The 24,587-nt window shown below is 27.7% G+C and overlaps 1 protein-coding gene across 1 annotated transcript; it reads left to right on the top strand.

Annotated features, from left to right (window-relative positions):
- Nucleotides 1–945: 945 nt before the first annotated feature.
- LOC134829176 (neural cell adhesion molecule 2-like) lies at nt 946–22,294 on the top strand. Its single transcript, XM_063842172.1, has 8 exons — nt 946–1,026; nt 2,190–2,837; nt 7,318–7,475; nt 15,217–15,427; nt 18,677–18,788; nt 19,980–20,155; nt 21,840–21,935; nt 22,290–22,294. Exons 2-8 carry the CDS (start codon nt 2,729–2,731, stop codon nt 22,292–22,294), a joined length of 867 nt encoding a protein of 288 aa, XP_063698242.1. The 5' UTR covers nt 946–1,026; nt 2,190–2,728.
- Nucleotides 22,295–24,587: the final 2,293 nt, after the last annotated feature.

Below are 24,587 nucleotides of genomic sequence, written 5' to 3'. Positions count from 1 at the left end.
AGAAAGGCAGCAAACGAAAAGCAGCAACAGCAGCAGATGAAACATAAATAAAATGCACAAAAAAAGTTATTTTTGCAGAAAAGGGATATAACAACATTATTATTCAACAAACGATAGTCGTCTTCTCATCATATTATTTCTTTGTTAAGAGACTTTTGCATCCATCGATGTTTTGTTGATGATCCGGAGATAACAAAAATAGTTTTTTAATCTCATTAGTATGTTTTTTTTTTTTAGAATTTCTATAAGTAAATTGATGTTCAAGGTCTCCAATTATCCTATTTTTTCATCTTAAGCTCTCTCAAGTCAATGTCAAGAACGAATTTCTCTCTTGCAACTTGGTCCGCTTCTCGCAGTGAAAATGCAATTTTCTGCCTTATGTTGCATTTGCTGCCTGTGCCTTGCTTTTGCAGCAGTTTCTATGTCTGTGTGCATGTGTATTTTGAAACGATGCCAAAATAATACATTTAATCCTTAAAATCATTGTGTGTTATTTGCATCCAGTTTTTCGTGTTTTTTACGGGGAAATTTTCCCCTTGTGCCTCGCGCATGTCTTTCGCTTCACGAACCGGCGTCATACAAAAGTGTCCCTGTGTTTTTAAAAATGTATCGAAATGCAGACGAACTCAGTCAGTGCTTTGACGTTTGCGGGAAAACACGCGAATTTTGAGAAAAAATCACAAAAAAATAAAAACAACATGAATAATTGAATGAATTTCGCATCAAGTGCGTTAAAAAAAATGTATTAATAAAAAAAAATAATTTTTTTGGATAGAAAGTGATAAAAAATTAATTATGAGCCACAATAAAAAAACACATCGTCATCAACAACAAAAACAACATGCGTGTGAATTTTTGCACTCACGTCAAATTCAATAACGATGTAAAATGAATGTTTTGAAGAAATTATATTAAAAAGTGTAATTAATTGAATAATAACACAACGTAACAAAAAAAAAAGTTTTGGAACATACACAAAATATTATTATTAACGGATTAATGACGATGCGTGTGAAAGATTTTCCCGTAAGTGTTACATTTTGTGTTATTTTTTGAATAAATTATGACACAAAAAAGGGATTAAAGCGGTTTAAAAAAACATCTCAACCTTTTTAATGCCAATATTTTTGAAATTTTCGACGAATTAATGAACCAGTCGTCTCCATTCAGACAAAAAACAAACATTTTTGTTTGTAAATCGATTCGTGGAAGCATAAAAAAATTATAATATGACAGATTAAAATGTAATGTTTCATGAAAAAAATTGAGCTGCAGGATATGTTTGTATATGATTTTCCGGGAAATGTTGCAATATTGGACTAAAGTCTATAAAATATAAAAAAATTGTTTGCAGAATTTTTATCTGCTTGAATCTGAGAAATTTCGATGAAAATTGATATATTACGAGTCATTTGAGTTCAATAAATATTTAGGAATTTTTTAAATGAATGTTGCCTCAAATGCATTTTTAGAGAATTTCAATAGAATTCCATGATTGGATTTTATCTGAAAGAGAAAAATTTTAAATTGAATTTTATAAAGGTTAAGTGTGTATTATTTGTAGTTTTTTTTTAAATAGAAATTCAAATGAAATAGTTAATATTTTTTTTAAATTACGAAAAAAAAAAATTTTTAAATACCTACAATGAATATAAAATTATTTATTTTAATAAATTAATTAATTAAAATTAAAATTAATTTACATTAAAAAAATTTTGAAAATTTAAAAAAAATAATTTTTTTATTAAAATTTTTTTTGTTGAAATAATTAATTTAAAAAAAATTTATCAAATTATTTTATTGAAAATAAAATAATAAATTTAATTTTCAGTTGAAAATGTAAATTTTTATTTTCAACTGATTCTCAATTTCGAACAAATCCACATTTTTGTTCCATCCATCAGCGCCCATAAATCAATGCGTGCCTAAAAACAACAATAAGTTCATTTAAAATCCGCCATTGAACCAAATTAAATAACACACACTATCAAATTAATAAACAATTAACACGTAATTTAAACGACCTGCCATTGTTCGGCTGTTTGCTCGAATTCGTTTCGATAACACGACGACATAAAACATTCAATAAAATAAATAAATTATTTATTTAATAAAAATGTGCTTCAATTAAAACGCGGCAGCTGCGATCCCTTTTAATCATAATTTATTTAAATATTTTTTCGATTAAGGTATAAATGACACGATTAAGTCATCATCAACGTTCCTCGTTGGCAGCAACGAACAAAACAACAACAACAACAAAGGAAAAATGTGTGAAAAGAAAAATTTGATGGAAAATTGTGATTTAGTATCCCTCGGAGGGCGATAAATTTCCCTCGCTAAAAACGACGACGTTGCGCAAGGTCATGTCTCTTGCGAACGAACGAGTGAACTAAACATAATCTAATCTTCTATCAACTGGTAAATTAGAGACAAACAAGCCAACGAACGAAAAGAAAAGAAAATTTGTCATAAAAAAACGGAGGAAAATCATGTTTCCGGTTGTATTTTGACGGATAAATATTACAACCTCACCGACAACAAAGAATTGTCAGTCAGTCAAAAAAAGTGAAAAAAAAAGAATAAAAAGAAAAAGGAAAAACGACGACAAAAAATTATTTATATGATAATACAGGAAAAAAAAATTTCCACAAATTTTTGTCGTTTATTTTTACATAAAAAAAATAGAAGAGAAAAAAAGAAAAAGTGAAAAAAATAAAAAAAAAATATGTGGCTTGAAAAATTCCTCCTTATGTACATGCTGACGGTATTCAATTCACTTGATGGATATTTTTTAGATAATCAATTACAAAATACAGGACGACACAGACGGAAAGGTACGTAAAATATTAATATATTGGCAGTAAATCAAACTTATCTTCGCATAGACATTTTTTTTCTCTCTCTCTTATGGACCTCTCGAAGTGTCGAAAAAAATAATAAATATATTTATCAGTAATGGACTCGACAGTTTTTAAGGGTCTTCTTTGGTAATTCTTCATTTTTTATCGCTTGAATGTTTCATTTTTTGTGTGAAAATTGTCCGAAAATGGTAATTTTTTTGTGAAAATTTACAAAAGGAAAATCTGATATAAAGTACCTTTTTTCATACAAATAAAATTTTAAATTTTAAAAATTCAAGAGAAAAAATTAAATTTAAAAATTTTTTAAGTTTTTATGAATTTAGAGTTTTTTTAAATTTTTTCTCAAATTTAAATTCTTAATTTTTAATTTTTTTTGCATTTTAAATTTAAATATTTTATTTTTTTTTATTTAATTTATTTTTTCTTTAATTTTAAATATTTTCAAAATTTATTATTTTTATTTAAAAAAATATTTTTTTTTAATTTTAAATGTATAAAAAATTTCGAAAATTCAGGAATTCGAAAAGTTTAAATTAAAAAAAAATATTTAAATAATTAAATAAAATTTATTTAAAAAAAAATTAAATTAAATTTATTTTAATAATTTATTTAAATTTTAAATTAATTCAAAGTTAAAAATACAAAAAAGAAGAAAGACCAAAAGCTAATTCTTTAAAACCTCAACAAAGAACAAAGTACAAAAGATCAAAGAACGAACTTTCCATCGAATTACCAACCCACAAGAATTTAAGTTGATAATTGAAATGATATTATTTATCCTTAAATAGGCCAATAAATATTTAATTTTGAGGCATTTAAAACTTATTCTATTAAACTTCGTACATATTTACGATGATGTTAGAAATGTTGTCGGTCGTGTCGATTATTGTTGTATATAGTTCGACTGCGGAACATTCAAGAAAACGAGAAACGAAGAAGATATTTTAAATTACTTATTCAATGGTAAATAAATATATGAATGAAATGAATAGACACCGAGAGAGAGCGAACATTGCAATAAATATTGTACATGAATAGAAAATTATGGAAAATATTTTCTTGTTATAGTTTTTGATTGAGTTTTCAGTTTCTTGCTTCGGTGCGTCGAGCGAAAAGAATGAATGGCAAGAATATAAGTGGTTTCTTCCATTGCTTACCTGATTGATGATGAGTATAAGAAGCTTTTATTTGAATGCGATTTGTTTTGTTATACTGTATGAGATGACTTGTTGAAGCAAATTGATGCAGGAAACGACTCAGATTGAATTTTGCTATCTCGAGGGACTTTACAACTCTCAGATGAGAGATTTCCTGTCTTTAAATAACATTTTTGCATTGAAAAGATGAGATTTTTAAAGGTTAAAGGCAAAATTGGAAGCAACTCTTTTAAAAAAATATTCGTTAGATGGCTTTTTAAGGAAATTTTTTAACATTAATTATTCTAATGAGCTTCAAAAATGCTAATTAGCTTGATTTAAAAATAATTTTCAACTTTATTTTAAAAAAATATTAAATCTAAAATTTTTCCTCAGCGCCATCTATTGAGTAAAATTTTTATGGGCGTTCCAATAACTCATTTTTTCGTTCAACAACTCCCCTTTTTAAGCCAACAAGAAACACAAATAGATAAATTTCCGGATTTACATATCGTTAGGAAAAGTTCCTTCACATTTTGTGCCTATCGCCATAAAATGAATGGAGGAAAAGTTTTCCGTATTTCCAAATCTGCATTCTCTTTTGTACACAAAATGCAGAAAACAGTAGAAAAAGTTATTTTGCAAACTCATTACAGAGACAGCACAGACACAGAAAAATGTTTATGTTCCATTATAAATGATTAACTTTCGAATGCATATGGGAAAAATAAAATATTATGTATCGATTTTGAGCAAACAACCAGATATGATAACAACCCAGTTTTTTACCCGTCGAGCGACACTTGTGTGGATTTATACGAAGCACACACACATAAAAATAAACTCTCTCCGTTAAACATATCGAATTTCAATATCATTTTCAGAACAATTTTATTTAAATAGAGCTTTGGGAATTTTAAACTGTAAAATTTTGTGGCTACATTAATTCGATATATGAATTTTATCTGATATTTTTTTTTTGTTTATTTACATACAAACTCGCGCACAATGAAGAGAGAGACGAGGCAGTAATTGGATCAGCGATGCTTATTCTCTGTCATGCCATGCCACTAATCAAATCTTTATTTAAAAAATCGCATGGGTGCGAGGATTGTGTTTTCGTGGTCTGCCAAAATCCAGCGTAAAAAACGAGACAAGCTTCATTAACGAAACCACATTTAATATAAAATATTCATTCGTTATTTCTTCCGGTTTTGTTTGCCATGCCCGACAAATAACGGGATAATGTACGGGAAAGTGCGATACAATTAAATGTGGCTTTTGTGGATGCGTTTTGTATTTAAATTATATTTATTTAAACTTTTTTTGCATGCTCGAGTACTTTTAACGATGCAGTGACGGAGCCTCAAATTGAACTTTTTCAAAAATTGCTTGGTTTGGATTAATTTTAATTCAATTTAATTTAATTTAATTTTATTTTAATTTAATTTTAAAATTATTTTTTTAATTTTTTTTTATTTATTTTTTTTTTTTTAATAATTTTTTTTTAATTTAAAATAATTTAAAAATTGTTTATTATCAAATTTATTTTTTTTTTAATTTAAAATTTTTTAAAAATTTTTTTTTTTAATATTTTATTTTTTTTTTTATTTTAAATTTTTTTTTTTTTTATTTTAGGTAAATCTTTCAAAACATATTTTTTTTATTTTTAATTTAAAATATTTTTTTTTTTTTTTTTTTAATTTTTCAACTCCATCCCTGAAAATATGATTTTTAAACGGATGATAATGATGACGATGATATGGCAGATTATTGGTTGAGAATGTTTGGAAATGACGAGTTACGACGAGACGAGAAGAGTAACCAACAAGGGGAGGAAGGAAGAGGAAAAATGTGAAACAGCAGTTAATTACCATAAAATAATGAGAATATTATGAGGAGTGATTATTATTACGAGCAAAAAAAAAACCAAGAACTGTATTGGGATTAAATTTCATAATTTTTGCATGAAAACTTGCTTATTACGGTTTCGTTATTTAAAAACATTAGAAAAAGAAGAAGAAGAAGGTAAACTTTTTCTTACTGCTCTCTTATTTTCTTTTAATTTTTTTTTCTTGCTAACTCATTATCTATCATTATATATTTTTTATTAGGACGAAACTAAAAAAAAAATCAAGATGCAAAGTTTGCAAGACCATTGATGACACATTTTGCGGAATCATTAACTTTTTCCTCAATATTTGAAATGAAAAAAAAAACAGAATGGAAGTTGAATCTTTGATGAAGAGGATTTGGATGAAGAAACTTAAACAAGGATTAAAAATTCGTCATTAATTTTTGATGCTTTCCTTTGAGTTGTTGGAAGGAAAAGAAAGTTTTAATGACAAAAGTTGGAGAAAAATGAACAAGTTCATGACGAATGACAGCAACTAAAATTTTGTTGCATCAAATTTAATATCTTCGAGTTTTGAAAATTTATCAAGCTTCAAATTTTTTGTCTTGAAAAGATGAAAAAAATTTTCATGTTTTTCAAAAACTTTTAAAATTTTAATTTTTTTTTTTAGTTTTTCTTTGTTTTTGAGTTTCAAGGTTCAAAGAAAAAAAATTCAAATTACTTAAAGCCTTTAAAAAAATAAAAAAAAATATTTAATTGAGATTTTTCGACTGAAATTCATCCGAAAATGCTTTTACCTTTTAAAAAATTAAAAATTTCAAGTGAAAATCATGTTTTACCTTTAATTTAAATCCATTTTCATCAGTAACTGCACAATTTCAACAAATATCGAAAATCTTTCAACCGAAAATTGCAATTTGCCACAAATTTCGTCGAATACAGTGAATGCATGTCTTTCACACACGAATAACCGATGGTCAGTTATCTGTCCCCTTCAATTAACAAATTCAGAAAATTCACTTCAGACTATCCAAATGCATGTTTGTTTCGTGTCAGAGCAGTTTTAATGTGTGCCTGCGATAATGTAATGCGCGTCTAACATTTATTAAACCATTAAAATGTAACATATTCTATTATTATAAATTCAGTTTGGAATTCTCCATTATTGTTATTGTTTCGTGGCGTTTGTTGGTAAATATTTTGTAATGTGTGTGGCAAAGTGCAAATATTTGCTGGGTACTTTTTTCTGTTGTTTCGTAAGCTAATGATTTCCTGAAGTAAATTGTGAAGTTGCGTGCAGACATTTTCCATTGTTTTGCGCTGTAGAGAGGGAAAAAAGTATAAAAATTTGATTTAATTACAATTAAATATTTTTTTTACTTGTCTAGACACCTCTCGCTGTTCCTCTAATGATGATGACGACGCAATTTTAATGTCTTAATTTTTTTTGTCTCTTTTGCAGAATCGAAAGACATGAAAATGCAGCACAATAGTAGTAATAGTTTAGCGATAGGATCAAACAACAGTCAATTTCTTACGAAAAACAACACGAGAGTCGTTAGTCAACGCGGCGGCTTCGCCATTTTGCCATGCAGTGTCACAATGTCAACACCCGCCACTGTAAGTAAGTATTTCGTATGTTTCATGCTTCGGCTTATGATTTGCTCAGACACACATTTTCGGGGGAGTTATGATGTAACACATTTCCGTCTATTTATTATTTAAAATTGTTTGTCGTTGTCGCGCCTTCCCTTTGTTGCTCCTCCGCCGAGTGTAATGTTATTCATATTTAAAGACATAAAAACGGAAAAATTACTTCGTGTCTCCTTAACTCATAAAGTACATCCATCATCGTTAATTGAAACATTTATTTTCACGACAAAGACCTTTGGCATGAGCACACACAAAAAAAAACTTGTTAAGCGCGCTCATGTCTTGGGAACGACTTAACTTTGCGTGACGCACAAATTATTACACAATATTTATCATCACACCTCTCGGAGTTGTCGACAGCTACCTGTTTTTTGGGGAAAAAAAGAAATTTTTTAAAATAAGTTTTTGAGTAAAGTATCTGTTAATTTTTGACAATTTGATTGAAAAAATAAAAATACAAAAAAAAAAAAAAAAATTAAAAAATTTACACGTTTTAAAAAATTAAAATTTCAAGAAAAAATAAAATTAAAAAGTTTTAACAAATTTAATTTTTTTTTAAATTAAAATAAATAAAAAATAAAATTCCAATATTTTAAAATTCAAAAAAATATTTTAAAATTTAATAAATTAAATTAAATAAAAAATAAAAAAATAGAAAATTTAAAAAAATGTTGAAAAATTGAAAAAAAAAAATAAAATAATTTAAGTATTTTAAAAAAGATAAAATTTAAAAAAATAAACAAATTAATAAAATGAAACAACTTTTTTAAGGATTAAAAAATTGAAAAATTAAAAATTCAAGAAAAATTAAAAATTTTAACTTACCAACTGAAATACGTACAAACAATTTTTTTTTTTTTTTGAAAAATTTACATTCTCCAAACGCACATAAAAACTTGACTTTAACACCTTCCTTTGTTTCCTTCAGCGCGTGTCCTACAGACAAATTAGCATTTTATTATTTATGCAAACGCTTTCATTGTTATCATTATCATCATTACTTTCCGTGTTTTTATCTGTGTTGTATTTCAAAGTCAAAAGTTTCTTCTTTCGTCGTTTTTTATTTAGCTTTACGACCAAAGCATGATTGACGAACGATGACGTAAATTTCCTTAAAAACAAAAAAAAAAAATATTTTTTCCTGCTAAATGTTTTAACTTACTTTTGCACAAATTTTCAACAACCTCACATTTTAATACAATAAAAATAAATAAAGTAGAAAACAAGTACAATCATAAAAAAAACTGTGTCGAACAAATAAAAACATTACCAAATAAACTTCATTAGCAGCCGAGTTCTCGTAGCAACTCTTGTCTATTGTTGTGTATTTGTGTGTGTCTCGATGAACGGCAACAACAAAGTTTTTATTATATATTTATGAAAATATAAACTCTGCCACGATAAATGTTACGGGAAAATGTTGTAAACTCATTTGTATGAGGCTCGTGTGTGTATTTTAGGGGTTGAAATTTTTTTTGCAGAAATTCGAAGTTTTTAAAAAAAATCATCTGAAAATATAAAAAAAAATCAAAAAAATTAAAATTTATAAATTAAAAATAAATTAAAATAAAAAAAAATTAAAATAAAATTTCATAAAATAAATTTTTTTTTAAAATAAAAAAAAAAAAATATTAAAATAAAAAAAATTAAAGAAAAAAAAAATAAAATAAAAAAAAAATTTAAATAAAAAAAAATTAAAATAAAAAAATTTAAATAAAAAAAAATTTAAAAAAAATTAAAATAAATAAAAATTTAAAAAAATTAAAAAAAAAAATTAAAATAAAAAAATTATTTTTAATTAAATTAATTAAATTTAATTGTTAAAAATAAAATTTAAAAAAATTGAAATTTCATGAAAAAAATTTTTAAAGGATATTTTTAAAGGAAAAAAAAATTTAAATAAAAGCAACAAATTGCAATCACCCTAAGCCGTACGTACCGAACATGTCTAAAAACTGACATTCGTGCACTTTGTTCGAGTGGAGTGTGTGATGTGTGAGTTTAAAAATTAAATATGGTTATAGTGAAATTTATGACCAAAGTTAAGTTTTATAGAATAAATTTTCACACTTTTGCTACATACGAGCTATTTTTTGCTGTTTAAAGTAAAAATTATGTGTTGCGAGTCGACAGGGAGACAAAATCAGTTTTTTTTTGTGCGAATAATAAAATAAAATTTATTCTTATCGTTGTTTAAACAGTTTTTCCCTCGATGCATGTGTGTGTGAGTTATTTTTCGAAAATTGTTTAAAATAATTACGAGAGCTTGTTTGTTTCGAGAGAGGCGTCCTAATGGGAGTTTATTAAAAATTTCTGCTAATCGTGAAGGGAATTGCGAGTTCTTTCGCTAACAAGCAGCTCGTCGTCATTTGAAGTTAATAAAACGAAAAACGAGGTGAAACTTCAAATAAAAAGTGTTTAATTTATCACAGAAAGTGTCTGTGTGCCGTTGAAATAACAAAAAAAAACAACAGGCGAACTCCAAACAACATCAAAACAAAAATAAAGCAAAACTTTTTGGAAAATTTGAAAAGTTTTCCTCTGCATCAGGCAAGAAGAAGGCGAAGAAAGTCGAGCGTTGTATATAAAGGCGACGTGCAAGAGCAGGTTGCTTTTTTATTTGACTTTTAAAACGTTTTTCACATAATTCCTTTTTCATTGTAGAGAAACCGCACTACGGAAGATCGTTGATTACGATGACGACTTTGAAACAAGCAACAAAATATTTAACAAAAGTACGGAAAAAACGGTGATTAGTCAGTTGGTGTCAAAAAGTTCACATTGCGTCAATGGAAAATTTTTAGTTGCTTTCGTGCAAATCAAATTTACTTTAAAGTTTCTTTAAAGAATTTGATGACTTTTGATTCTTCGAATTAATTTATGGAATTTTTTAAAATTTTGGACAAAATTTATCACCCAAAAAAAAGTTTTTTTTTCGCCATAAAAATGTTTTTTGGAAAAATTGTTTTATATTTTTTTTTTATTTTTATTTTTTTTTTCAGTAATTTTTGACAATTTTTCGCCATAAAAATGTTTAAAATTGAAAATTTGTCTTCAAAGAAACAATTTTAATTTCAAAATGTCTTAAAATTGAAATTTTCATGTCTAAAAATAATATTTTTTAAGATTTTTGACTTGAAAATCTTTCTTAAAACTCATTCCAATTAAAAAAATTCTCATTAAGATCCATTTTCACGCGATAATCCTCCTAATATTTCCGTCTGGCGTACTTTTTTCTTCTTTGACAAGCCCGTTAATTGTCGCATCGTGCCTTGCTTCGTGTTTTCGCACGTTGACGAAATGACGAACAAGCAACAACGGGATTTGTCATGCTTTAAGATGTCGATTATTATTAAAATTTTTAATCCCTTCGTTGTTGCGTGTCGTTCTGCTGCTTATTTACATCCATAAAACTCTCAGAAAATGAAATTAAATCGTCGTCTCGTCTCTCGTTTCGCTCACGAACGAAGCACAGTAGGTAAACAACAACTTTCTCCCATGTTGCTCATTTCCCAGACAATATTAAAATTATTATTATATCACAATTTTATTATTAATATTATTGTTATTACCATAATTTCTCCGCCTCCGTTAAATTTTTCATGCTTTTTTTTCGTGTGTTTCTTAATTGCGTTCACCTCTGTTTGTTTGTGTCCTTTCCCAAGGTTGTTTTGTTTGCTTTCTCGTTCATCAAAATGGAACACTATTTACATTAAGTTGATCCCACACTCAGATTTTCGTTAATATTCAATGTTAATATTATTTAAGCGGATTAATTTTATTCTTGTTTTTATCCGAAAATAGCGCAGCAACGAGTTTAGCTCCGAAGCAGCGAGAATATGAGAAAGAGATTTTCTCCGGGAGAAAAATTTGCGTTGGAAATGAGAAAATATAAGGGATTATTTTAAATATGAAACATTTTAACAAACAGTTTTAAAGTATTTTAAAGTTTTTGAGTGGTTGAATTGTGAAATTTGAAGGAAAACTGCTTTAAATGAAATTTTTATTTTTTTTATTCAAGATTTAAGACTTTATTTATTTTATTTATTTTATTTATTTATTTTTTATTTTTATTTATTTATTTTTTATTTTATTTTTTTTTTTGATTAATTTGTTAAATTATTAAAATTTAATTTTTCAATATTTTTAAGGCGAAATATCTTTTGAATATTTTTTTTAATACTTTATTTTATTTTTTTAATATATTTAATTTTTGATAATTTTTAATTATTTAATTTTTTTCATAATATTTTTTTTTATTATTTTTTTTATAATTTTTTCAAAAGCAAAATTTTTATTATTTAATTTTTTTTTTATAATTTTTTTAAAAGCAAAAATTTAATTATTTAATATTTTTTAAAAATATTTTTAAATTAATTAATTAATTTTTTTTTTAATTTTTATTAATTTTTTAAAATAAAACTTTTGTATTAAAAAAAATTATTTTATAAAAAAAATAAAATAAGCTCAAATACAATAAAAAAAAGTCTTAAATCTTGAATAAAAAAAATTACTGCAAAATTTGCTCAAAGCAATTTCAAAACCTTATCAAACCGAGAAAATGTCACGTTCTTGGTTTAACTTTTTTTTTGTTGTAAGTTATTTTAAAAGAAAAGCAAACCGATAAAATTCTTGCAATTCAATTCAGCCACAAAAGGTTGACCTGTAACAATGCATCATGCCACAATAACAATGTAATCTCCATGTCTCTCTTCGTTCTGTTCGTTTCTTGTTTTCCTTTCATTGCGATTCGATCTTGATCCACTCTTCGTCGAACACACAGAGGCAAGTCTGAAACACTTTTCTCTTATTATTATAACATTATCATCGTTATTGTCCCATTATTATTTCAAATATGTGTTAGTTTTCCTCGAATTTTCCTTTTGTATTATTTATATTTAAGGGTTTGACTTTGTATTTGTGGCGTGTGCAAAAAAAGCCAAGACGGTCTTTTATCTCATGTTTGTTTATTTTTTTTCTGCAACAACTGCTCGTTTCTATTATTATTTCGATATAATAATGCATTTGTTGTTCCATTTCATTCGAGGAATGAAAATTTTATTTGCCGCTTTACATTTTTTTCGTCCTTCGTCGTCGTCGATGCTCGTTCGTTTGCTTGCCGATAGCTGTGACAAAGCTAAGCTCTCAGCTTATGGCACGAAACACACAATGCTGTTGAATCTGGAATATGGAATACAATGTAAGCGAGTGGGTGACGCGATATAAGCAAAATAATGAGCGAAAATGGAATGTTTTTGTAGAGTGAACTTTTCGTTCAAATTAATTTTTTTTTTGAGCAAAAATTCAAAAAAAAAAACAGGAAACTTCTTTTTTTTTTAATTATCATGATTTTTTCAAAATTTCAATTTTCCAATGTTTTTTATAATTTCAATGATATAAAAGTTTTGCAATTTTTTTATTTATTTTATTAACATTTATTTTGCTCATATAAATTAAAATAAAATAAAAAAAATAAAATAAAAAAATTTAATTTAATTTTTATAAATTCAAAAATTCTGTAAATTTTGATTAATTATTATAATTTTAAAAAATTTTTTAAAATTTAAAAAATAAAAAAAAATCGTTTCAAAAAAGTTAAATTTTTATAAAAACTTTTTTTTTAAATTTCATAAGGGCAAGCTCAAAAAAAATAATTTATTAATTGAAAAAAAAAATAAAATAATTTAAATTCGTTTTAATTTAATATTTTTTAAATTAATTATTTAAAAATTATTTTTTTTATTTTAAAGATTTTATATGGGAAAATTAAAAAAAAAATTAAAATCTTAAAAAAATTTTCAAAACGTTTAAGATCATTGAAATTATGAAAAAATTATTTAAAATTGCAATTCTTGAAAAATTCATAAAATTAAAAAAAAATAATTTTCTTGTTCTCCCTAAAATCCATGTCGAATGTGGTGTAATTGCATAACAATAATAACAACAGCAGCAGAGCTCAACTTACCCACACACACACGATCTATCCTTCTGTGTACAAAAAGTATATGGCGCAAAAATAATTCTCCCATAAATTTCACTAAAATGACTATTATTTGTGTGTATCTAACCATGTTCCTTGCCTTGCTTTGGTTTTTTTTTCTCATATTGTATAACCGACGAATGTACCTACCAGAAATTGCTCGGAATGAAAGCAACTAAAGTTAACCGTTTGTTGTAATTTTTATATTAGAACGAAAAAAAAAATTTAACAGCGCTTCTTCTGACAACTTCTGCAGTCGTGATGATAAAAAAGAAACTGCGAATGGCTAACGAATGAACGAGTCCGGAACAAAATGCTAAAAAGTTTTTAGCAAATCGTATCAGATATTCATGAGTTGCTGTTTCATGTTCTTCGTTTTTATTTTATTTTATTTAAAGTATTTTATGTCGTCATCGTGCGGGCGGGCTGGAGAGACTTTATCGTCTCAAAGTCTTATTCATTTGGAAATAAACTTTCTCTGCGTTGTCAAGCGAATGAATATGAAAACGAACAAGAACGAAAATGTTCAAATAAATTTTAATTAACTTAGATGAAAATTGTTTTGTTTCTATTATATTGCATTTTATTGTGTGTGTGTGTTTGTCACTCCGGTGTGTACAATTTTGGTCCGCACACGCACAGAACGAGAGAGAGTCATGTTGCATAACTCGTGCAACTCGCAAGCAGGTTCAACACATAAAACAGCATTGCGGAATACACAAAAAAGACAATATTTTCTGCATTTAAAATATATAAATACACATCCTCGTGAAACATGTCTTTGTTCGTTCGTTCGTTCGTAGAAATGAACAGAAAAAGGGAAAATTGACATGGCTTTAATGCAGAAAATGAAATAAATTTGAATGTTGTTGTTGCTTCGTGCACAAAATGTTGATTGTCTTGATTCTAATTTCTCTTGATTGTCTAAGTGTCGTTCTCGGCAAAATGCAGAAGAATACTCGAAACTGAGACTCGACTCCCGAGTCGAGAGATGATAATGATGATGACATAATAATACAGGGTTATGTCGTTCGTTTTGCTGCTACTCAACGAATTTGCTCATTTTCTGTGTCGGTTTTGTGAAAATTATTTTGAATTTGCCGAAGACGAACGGTAGATGATTGTTGTTTTCTACATTAGAAAATTATGTGTGGGTTTTTGTAAGTTTGAGCAAAACTAAATAAGGGAGATAAGTTTTAGAAGGAATGAAATGCTCAAAGACAATGATGAGTTTGATCAGTAGAGTGACAAGAAAATGCGAATTTTTAATGCTTGGTTTGGATTAATTATTTGTTTAATTGATTTTTGTTTCCTTTTGAGATTCCTAAAAGAAAAACATTTTTTTAATAATTCAAAAAAAAAATTTGAAACTCTAACTTACCAAGGTAGTCAATAAAAGACATCTCTGGACAGTCCATTTAATAACATTAAATTGCATGAAATTGCACTTTAGTTAAATTGTCTCTAAATTGTATCTAAATAAATAACGGAGTCAAATCAAATGGAAATCCTCATACATGCATGCCATCAGCTTCGAGAGAAACTAAGTAGAAAGAAAAGTAAACAATGTCAATTATGTTGATTAAATTAAATTTTTTGTGCCTTTCCTTTTTTTTGCATGATAGCTTTATCATTGAAACCTTTTTCTGTCTGAAAATTTTTATTTTTTAATCAAAGCAAGTACTCTGTGTTCTTAAGAGGAATTTCTCTGCTCTTTCTTTCTTTCAGATATCCTGGTTTCGGAAAAAGGATAAAACGCTGCTGACTGTCGGCTTGTCAACGTATAGTAGTGATGATCGCTTCTTCGTTGAACATACGCGCCATTTGGGGAATTGGGCGTTGCGGATAAAGAACGCACGCGAAGACGACGAAGGTCTGTACGAGTGCCAAATTTCATCGCATCCGCCGCAATCGATATTTATCGAGCTGCGAATAGTTGGTAAGTTTAAGTTTTGCTTGAAATTGCTTTGCTGAGTTTTAATTTTGAAATTTGCTGAATATAAATTTGCTGAATTGAAATTTGCTGAATACTGTAAATTTAAAGTTGCTGAATGTCCGTCAAAATTTCTTTAAACAGAATTTTATATTTTTCAATGAAAATTTTTTACTTGCTGAATACGTGCTGAATATAAATTCGCTGAATATCAACGTTAAATTCAATCTTTGCTGAATACTGTAAATTAAAAGTTGCTGAAAATCTTTCAAAATTTCCTTTTAAATGAAAATTTTGAATTTGCTGAATACGTGCTGAATAGAAATTCGCTGAATATCAAGGTCAAATTCACTCTTTGTCAATCCATAAGGCAACAAGAACATTATTGGCTTGTTCCGACTCTTGTTTGTCTGTCATCCAACAACTTTGCTCTACACAAGATATTGAAACCTTTTCATTCAATCATCCTTCCATACTCAGAAACACGACATTTTTTCATATTAGAGAGAATATGTCATTTATTACCATCAACATGCATATCAGCAACGAAGAACAAATTTTCCCATTTATCCCTTTTTCTCTCTCTTCGACTTCGCTAACAAACATATTGAAATGTGAGGCAAGGAAGCAAAAAAAAAAACGAACGATGTTATGACAGGATGCCTGATATGAGACACAAACACATTTGTGTGATGATAACAACGACAACATGTGTTAACCGGATACCATAACCTTCATAAAAGTGTCTCTTTGTGTCGAATCGACGACGACTACAGTTACTCACTCTGTGGAATAAAAGTCGAGAAAGAAGATGCAGGAAATTTTATTACTCCTGATATTATTTATGTTCTAACAGATATAGAAAATAAAGTTGATGGCAAATATTAGGTGAATAGTGGTCGTATTTGTGTGTTTTTACTTCGCACACACACACACACATAAAAAAGGATAGGAGACGAACAAAAATATGATCTAAAAATACACAAATCGAGATTGGATCTTTGTGTTTGCTTGTCTTACATGAGATAGGCTGCAAAAACTATTTCGGAGGATTTTCATTTCGTTTAAGGCTATTTTTCAATTTAAATGTTTTTATTGTTTGTTTTGTGTCTATGACGTCTCGTGTGAGTAAGAAGTGAAGAGGATTTATTTGAGAATGTTTTGTTTTTCTCTTTAAGAGGAGATAAACGGTCGATTTTATGACGTAAATGAAACTTAAATTGGTACTGAATTAGATTTAAATTGAATTTTATTGATTTTTGATCTGTTGCTGAATAAAATTTGATATTTTAGTTCAATTTTAGGTTTGAATTGTTCAAAACTTGTCGAAAGTCAATCGAATATGAACAAAAATTAATATTTAGGCGAAAAGAATGAAAATTTAGTTTAATTAAAATTTGTTTGCACCAAATTAATTCTGCTGAATTGAAATTCGCTGAATTGAAATTCGCTGAATTGAAATTCACTGAATTGAAATTCGCTGAATTAAAATTCGCTGAATTAAAATTCGCTGAATTAAAATTCGCTGAATTGAAATTCGCTGAATTGAAATTCGCTGAATTGAAATTCGCTGAATTGAAATTTGCTGAATTTTTGCTGAATACTTACCAAATACAAGACAAGAAAAGTAGCTGAATATCCATTAAAACGTCAAAATCTCCTCTGACAATCACTTAAAACATCTCATAATCCAAAGCTATTCATCTTTTGTGAGTTTCAAGGTCTGCTGAATTAAATTCTTGTGCAATTTTATCGTCTTACGGCATTCTTGCATAATCAACCAATAACAACCGCCTTGCTCATATTTTAACGACATCCATTGTTTGCCTTTCTATTGTTAATTATAGCTAATCTTCCTCTAAAGCTCCCCATTATTACACTCCGTGGTTTCATCTTGCCTCTCCGCATTGCAAAAACATGCGACACAAACTGCATTGTCGTTGTTCCTTGTTTCGCTGGCATGGCATCGTTTACAACATTTTCTAACGTTTCCTCTTTTTTTTTTGACAAACAAGCGATGACGACAGTAGCAAGAGTAAAATTGTACATGAAATTGCAAATAATAATAATAATAAAGATGATCATAAAATTTATTCCATAAAATTGATATGAGACTCTGAGAGGAGCAAAGACTAGATTACCTTCGTTGTTCGCCATGTATTCTTCTTCATCTTTTTTTTTGTGTGCTGCTCGTCACAAATGGAAAAATTTGTGCTATATGAAATTATTATTACAACATCCGAGCGCTACATTGTTCATCATTTCTCGAGATGAGACGACGACGACACGTTCAGCATGTAACATGATATAATATGCATTGATAGTAATAAAATTTATCCATAATATGAAGCAATATGCAAAAATTTTTAGATGGAACGACTTTTTTCCCCATTTATTGATGGTGCATTGATCAGTCATGCAAAAGATTGAAGTCTTCTCTCGTCGTGTGTTGTCAAAAGGGAAGAGAATTGTTTGGCAAATGAAATTGAATTTTTCCTTTGACTCGTAATGGCGACGTGATCAAATCAAGCAAAATTGCCCTTTGTCAATTCCGAGACATCATCCTGAAAATTTCGAAGAGAAAAGTTATTAGATGACCGAAAATTGTTTGCTTTTACCCATTACCATATCTTGTTTTATGCCAAGGGACGATGATGATCGAAGTCGAATCAAATTTGGAAATTAATAGAAAGAGTGAATGAACCGGAAATTTTCATATATTAAATTGAACGGCAAACTGATTGGAGCGAGATCGAAATCTGGGTTCGAATATAATGATGAAAATTGGATGCGGTTTGTGATTGATGATTAAACAACTTTCTCTCTGATTAAGAAGATTTTTGTGCATGACTTGTTCCTTCGGTTTTAAAATTAAATTTTCGGTTAAATTTTCTTCAAAAATTTATTTACAAAATTCATTTTAAAGCCATCGATCCCCTTGAAGGTCATTTTGCTCATATTTCGTCACATTTTCAACCAAAAACTGTCTCGTCATCGGTTTCGTTGGCTCGTTATTGAATATTTTATTCAATAAAAAAAAATACCATAAAAACATAATTTTATTTTATTTTTTTAATATCGCAACAACAAAGCATTCTTTTCATCAACCTCATCATACGAACATGAAAATTTATTACAACCACACACACGCTGTTCGCTGTCCCGCATCGTTCTTGATAATAATAAAATAATGTTCGAATAAAAAAAAACTGATGATAATATTTTAACATTTTCTTTTTTTTTTCGTTCTTTCAGAGGCCGTAGCTGAAATAATTGAAGCACCTGATTTACATATTAATGAAGGGTCAACATTGCGTTTAGAATGTAAATTAAAAAGAGCTACGGAGAGTCCGTTGTATGTGTTTTGGTAAGTTTATTTGCATTTTTTCGCCTTTTACAATAACAACGACAAAGGGTGTGGTGCCGTTATCAAGTGTTTGCTTAATAATTTTTTTTTTCACTTTATTATTAATTATTATAATAATTACCCCGCGAGTTTCTTTTGATGATAACTACAAAAGCGCACGACCCCTTTTTCGAAATTGAAAAGTATTTTTTGTGTCCCTTTTTTGTCGGTGTCTCAATTATTTTCAGTCAACCAATTAAGATAAAATGTGAAAAAAATTATATGGAGCATCGGAGCAAAAACAGTTCGTTGACCATGATCAGATAGAATCGTATCTTAATTAGTGCTAACGTGTTTGAAACTAATCTGAAACACGAACAAATTGACCAAATATGTGGTTCAAGGAACATTTCTCCTAAATAAACATGCTCCAAAATTAAATTTTGTCTGTTCATTTTGAAAAATTTACTTTTTTTAAGTTGCTGAATACATTTTGAAATTTGCTGAATAAAAATTCGCTGAATAGAAAAAATATTTCACTGAAAAAACAATATTCTTTTGTTAGAAATTTGCTGTAATTTTGAAAAATTCGAATTTTGAAAAACTCTTTTTTTAAGTTGCTGAATACCTTTTGAAATTTTCTGAATCAAAATTTGCTGAATAGAAATTTGCTGAATTTCACATATTCTATAAAAAATAAAGAAAAAACGCTCAACTTACGAGTTTCTCAAGGGATTTTCGTTGAATTGAAATGAACAGATTTAGCTACTGGCCATTTTTAGAAAACACATAACTCAAAACTTTATCATTCCAAATCCTTCCTCCTACGTTTCTACATTTCTTCAGAGGTAGTATAAATGAAATTTTCTCTCACTCTGTAAATTAATATAATTGGCATTTTGCCTGACTCGTAAGCATCTTACACAGACATCCATTTTTCTCAGAAGAGACACGAAGAACATTCATTAAAAGGGTACCTGAGAGCAACTTTCCTACATGACATGATGTGGTTGCCCGCATTTAATTATTCGATAAAAGTTGTCGTTTCAGACTTTGAGAAAGTGTCCTGTGAAATTGGATAGAAGAAATAGAAGGGGAGCCAAAATTAATAAATACCATAAATAATTACATTCCATAATTAATTAATTAATTAATAAATGAAATTTCTTCGGTTCAACACCTTTTCTGATGATTTCTCCTTTCTTTTCGCAGGTATCATGAAGATCGCATGGTCAACTATGACGTAGATGATGGCATAACAGTAGCAAATACAAAGTTCTCATCAAGCGTGTTGACGGTGCGGAATGCAACAGCAAGACACGGCGGTAATTACACGTGTGCTCCAGCAAATGCACGACAAGCCAGTATTTATGTTCATGTGCTCAAAGGTAAATAACGATTTTTTTTCTGTGTGTCATAATCTATGCTCTGTGACGGTACAGGAAGATAGATAGAAATTCATGAGCAACATTATTAGTTTCTGTGGTTATTTATAACAATAATAATTAATTGGCTCGTAGAGTGCTGATTATGTTTGGGGAGAGTGCAGATTTGTGTCAGTAGTGAATAACGCGAAATGTGTGACGAGCATCGATCAATTCAATGAAGGGTTATGCAAAAAAAAAATGTTAGATTTTGTTTAAAAATTTCATAAAATTTGAATTTGCTGAATTAAAAAATATTTTAATAAAAATTTGCTGAATAAAAACTCGCTTAACATAAATTTGCTGAATAAGCTTAATAAATATTTGTCAAGAAAAGATTTTCTAAAAAAATATTTACTTAACAGATTTTTTTTGAAATGAAATTTGCTGAATGAAAATAGATAAAAAAAATTGCTGAATTAAAAGCTTCATATAAATTTTATGAATGAATATAGCTGAACAGATATCTGTCAAGAAGAAATTTTCTGAAAAAATATTTGCTTAACAAAAATTTCTTGAAATAAAATTTGCTGAATACAAATTCGCTGAATATAAATTCGCTGAATATAAATTCGCTGAATATAAATTTGCTGAATACAAATTCGCTGAATACAAATTCGCTGAATATCCTTTAAAATCCTTTTAAATGACTTAAAATGCTTTCGTAAATTGAAAAATTACCAAACATTGTTCTACAAATTAAACATTTGACCCAAATTACAAAATTTTTTCACCCAAAAATTACTTGACATATCAAAATTGTGTATCGAATTTCATCGACACCTACCTTCGAACGCGCATTCTAACACACAATATTAAATTAATTAAACAGCTTTAGTGTCGAGGGGATTATTTACGCGTAAATGCGTTCAATATAAATACAAATTATTTAACAATAATAAAATAGAGAAATTCTAACGTGAGTATGGGAGAAATCAGGATTTACTAAAGTGATAAATATAAGGGTTTAAGTTTATTTATTATTAGAGATGTGTGTGTGTTTGGCTTTATGGCTTTTTATCTGTGTCGCCGACGCTCTCCTTGCATATTTGCAATTATTTTATTGAATCAATAAATAAACACGGTACGGGCCTCCTTAATGAATTGATGATGACAACACTTACTTACCGTCTCACAGAGATGCCAACGACTCAACGACAGACCGGATCAATTTATTGCTTTTTAATGAATTGATGTCTCGTGCGACTCGTCGATGGTTTTTTGACCTCTTTCGGGGAAATTTTCTATGTTTTTGTTTACGGATAATGTTGTTTGTTTGTTTACTGAGTTTCGAGCACATTAAACGTGAGATGACGTCGACAGCACAATTAAATAATTGGATAATACAATTATTTTAATTAGATTCGAATTTCACACATATGTTACCTTCGTACTTTGAGCAATTTCGACGTATTCGGAGGAAAATAAATTTTAATTGGGAACCTAAATTGAAAACTGTTTTAATTGACACAGTAGTTGATTTTCGTGCAAAAATATTGGATTAGTTGTGACACAGATGGAAACTCGTTTTCACTCCAAATTGAATAGATTTCGCTTAAAAACTGTGAAAAAAAATTTTTTTTAACGAGACTAACGATTTTTTTTCTCACTTACTCTTAATAATGAAACAAAATCCATTCATCATCAGGTGAAAAGCCAGCAGCAATGCAGCATCCAGACAAAACAACAGCAGCTACATCATCCTCGTCGTCAACTCTCATACATTTTGTGCATTATATCCCGAGTATAGTTTCCTTCACTAAAAATATTAATAATGATAATGTTAGAAATATGATAAAAAATAGATACAATGCAACGTTTCACTTTTTAACATGCATAATGGCGTTATTATTTGTACAAAATGTGCTTTTAAAAAAAGTGTTTTACTGTTAAAAATGATTAACTTAACCTTTAATAACCTATACTCTACAAACTAAGGTCTTTTCACTAAACTATAGAAAAAAAAAATTAATTTACAAATTTTTTTAACGGACATTTTTGAATTGACGTTTATTTGACATTTCTTTTAAAAAGCTCAAAATTTGCTCAAAATATTTTCAATTTTTATTAATTTTCCCTAAAAAAAAATTTTAAACAGCTTAAACTTTTAGATATATAAAAAAATATATAGAAACAATATCCAAAAAACAATAAAATCATTAAAAACTGTTAATATTACTACTATTAAAAAAAAATGTTTAAAAAAATATATATGAAAAGTTAAATATTTACATTGTTTTTAAACATCATGCTGTTTTACGTTTTTACTATAAAAAAAATTAAAAACAAAATAATAATTAACAAAGTGTAAAAAAATATGAAAATTGTGTAAAAAAATATATATATAGATTAAAATAACTAATTTAATAATAAAATAATAAACAATCCTTTCAAAAAAAATAATAGAGAGAGACGATAAAAATAAACAAAAAATTAATCCAATAAAAGCAACAAAAAAATTTGATTGAAATATTTTGAGCGAAACATGTTCGAGTCCCTACAACAGCAAAAATGGATGTTTTTAATAATAATCAAATAATAAAGAATGATGTACATATAGTCCCTGAACAGTTTTTTGATATGAACGAAAATAACACAAAAAAAGTAATATAAAAAATTGTAACAAGACAAAAATAAAATAAAAATAAATGATGATAATAATAAAATTTACAATATTAAATAAATAAAAAAATGTACGAATTATTTAATAAGTAAGGAAACTAAATTATTATGATAGTATTATAAAATAAAAAAATAATAATAAATGATAATATTAAAAAAAATGAAAATAAAAATTATTGGAAAATTTTTTAGAGACATGGTACGAAGGCTTTTTTTTGGATCGGGTAAGTAATGTTCTATTTTTAAATTTTTTTTATTGTATTTTCATTCAAAAATATGAATGCGATTAATGTGTGAGAAAACTATATGTCTGCAAGCATATGTTTCATGGAGAAAAATGTTAATTATGACTTGCATGATGTTATTCGCGAATTTTTTTTTATTTTTTATATATTTTTTTAAAATATTTTTTTTAAATTTTTTAAATATTTTTTTAAATATTTTTTTAATTTTTTAATATTTTTTTTAAATTTTTTTAATATTTTTTTTAATTTTTTAATATTTTTTTTTTAATTTTTTTTTAATATTTTTTAAATAATTTTTTTTATATTATTTTTGTTTTTCAGATTTCACGAAGAAATTGTCACAAAAAAACAAAAGGGGAAAAAACTTTTACAGATTTGAATAATTTTTCACACATTTCAAGTCTCGGAGATATTTATAAGGAAGAAGAAAAAATAAAAAGGTTTTAAAAGTACATTAGAATTCACAAATTTCGCAAATTTTTGTTCTTACAGCGGTTTTCCGGCATGTAAATGCAAACAATAACAATAATAGGATCTTCGACGATTCACACGTAAGTACTTGAGTTCAAAGGAATATCATAAAAGACACGACGGCACATACTTTCGAATACCTTCGAAGAGAAAAAAGGGGGATCGTAAATAAGATTTTATAAGCCTATGGGCTCAACACAACTTTTCCTTTCGTTTTTTTTTCATGTGAGGCGTTTTTTAGCTGAACGAAAAAAAATGAAGAAAAAAAACGAAAGGTAAGTAGAGACAGTGTTTGTGTGTTTATCGCCCTTTTTAGATCAGTCGCATTTACCATCTGATTTTGTGGTATGGCGAGGGATAATAAACAAGCCGCACTATGAGACTTAAAAAAGTTATTGCTTCGAGTTAAAATGTGTTAGTTAACAGCATGTGTGCCCTTCGATTTTATATTGGTTGGACATGTACATGTTCTCCGGAAGTTGTTTACGAGTGTTCATTTCAAGTCGAGAGGGCAACGTCGGTTCATTAGATGTGCGCCGAAGAGTGTTTCTGTGTTAAAAAGCTCGTAAATTGACTGTTTTTTAGGTCGTTTGAGGAAAAAAAAATTAAAATGGAAATTTTCCTTTGAGAGAAATGTAAGGCTTCAAATCGATTTTCACACAAATTTCCATGAAAAGCTTCAAGGAAAAAAAAATAAATTTCTTACCTAATTTACAGCAGAATTTCTCGTAATTTCTCAACATTGACATTACCTTCTCGGAAGTCACTCGAACTTTCTCTCTCTTTGACGATTCAAACGATGCGAAACTTCAGGCCACGAAAAAAATCACAACTTATAAAAATGTACTTAATAAGCGAGCAGGAAGGAAGCAAAAACACGCAAAAAAGGACAATAAAGCACAAAAAAGTGGAAATTGTCCCAGCAACTGAGACCGCAAATTTTTTCCTTCTTCTTCTCCTTCATCCACATTTTTTTTGAAAAAAATATAATAATAACGATACTCTTGTACCTAATTTAAAAAGGTCATTTTTTTATAACATTACAATAAATATTGTGC

This window comes from Culicoides brevitarsis, chromosome 2 (genome assembly GCF_036172545.1).
Source record: "Culicoides brevitarsis isolate CSIRO-B50_1 chromosome 2, AGI_CSIRO_Cbre_v1, whole genome shotgun sequence".
Lineage (NCBI taxonomy): Eukaryota > Metazoa > Arthropoda > Insecta > Diptera > Ceratopogonidae > Culicoides > Culicoides brevitarsis.
This window is presented reverse-complemented; position numbering and strand designations above follow the sequence as displayed.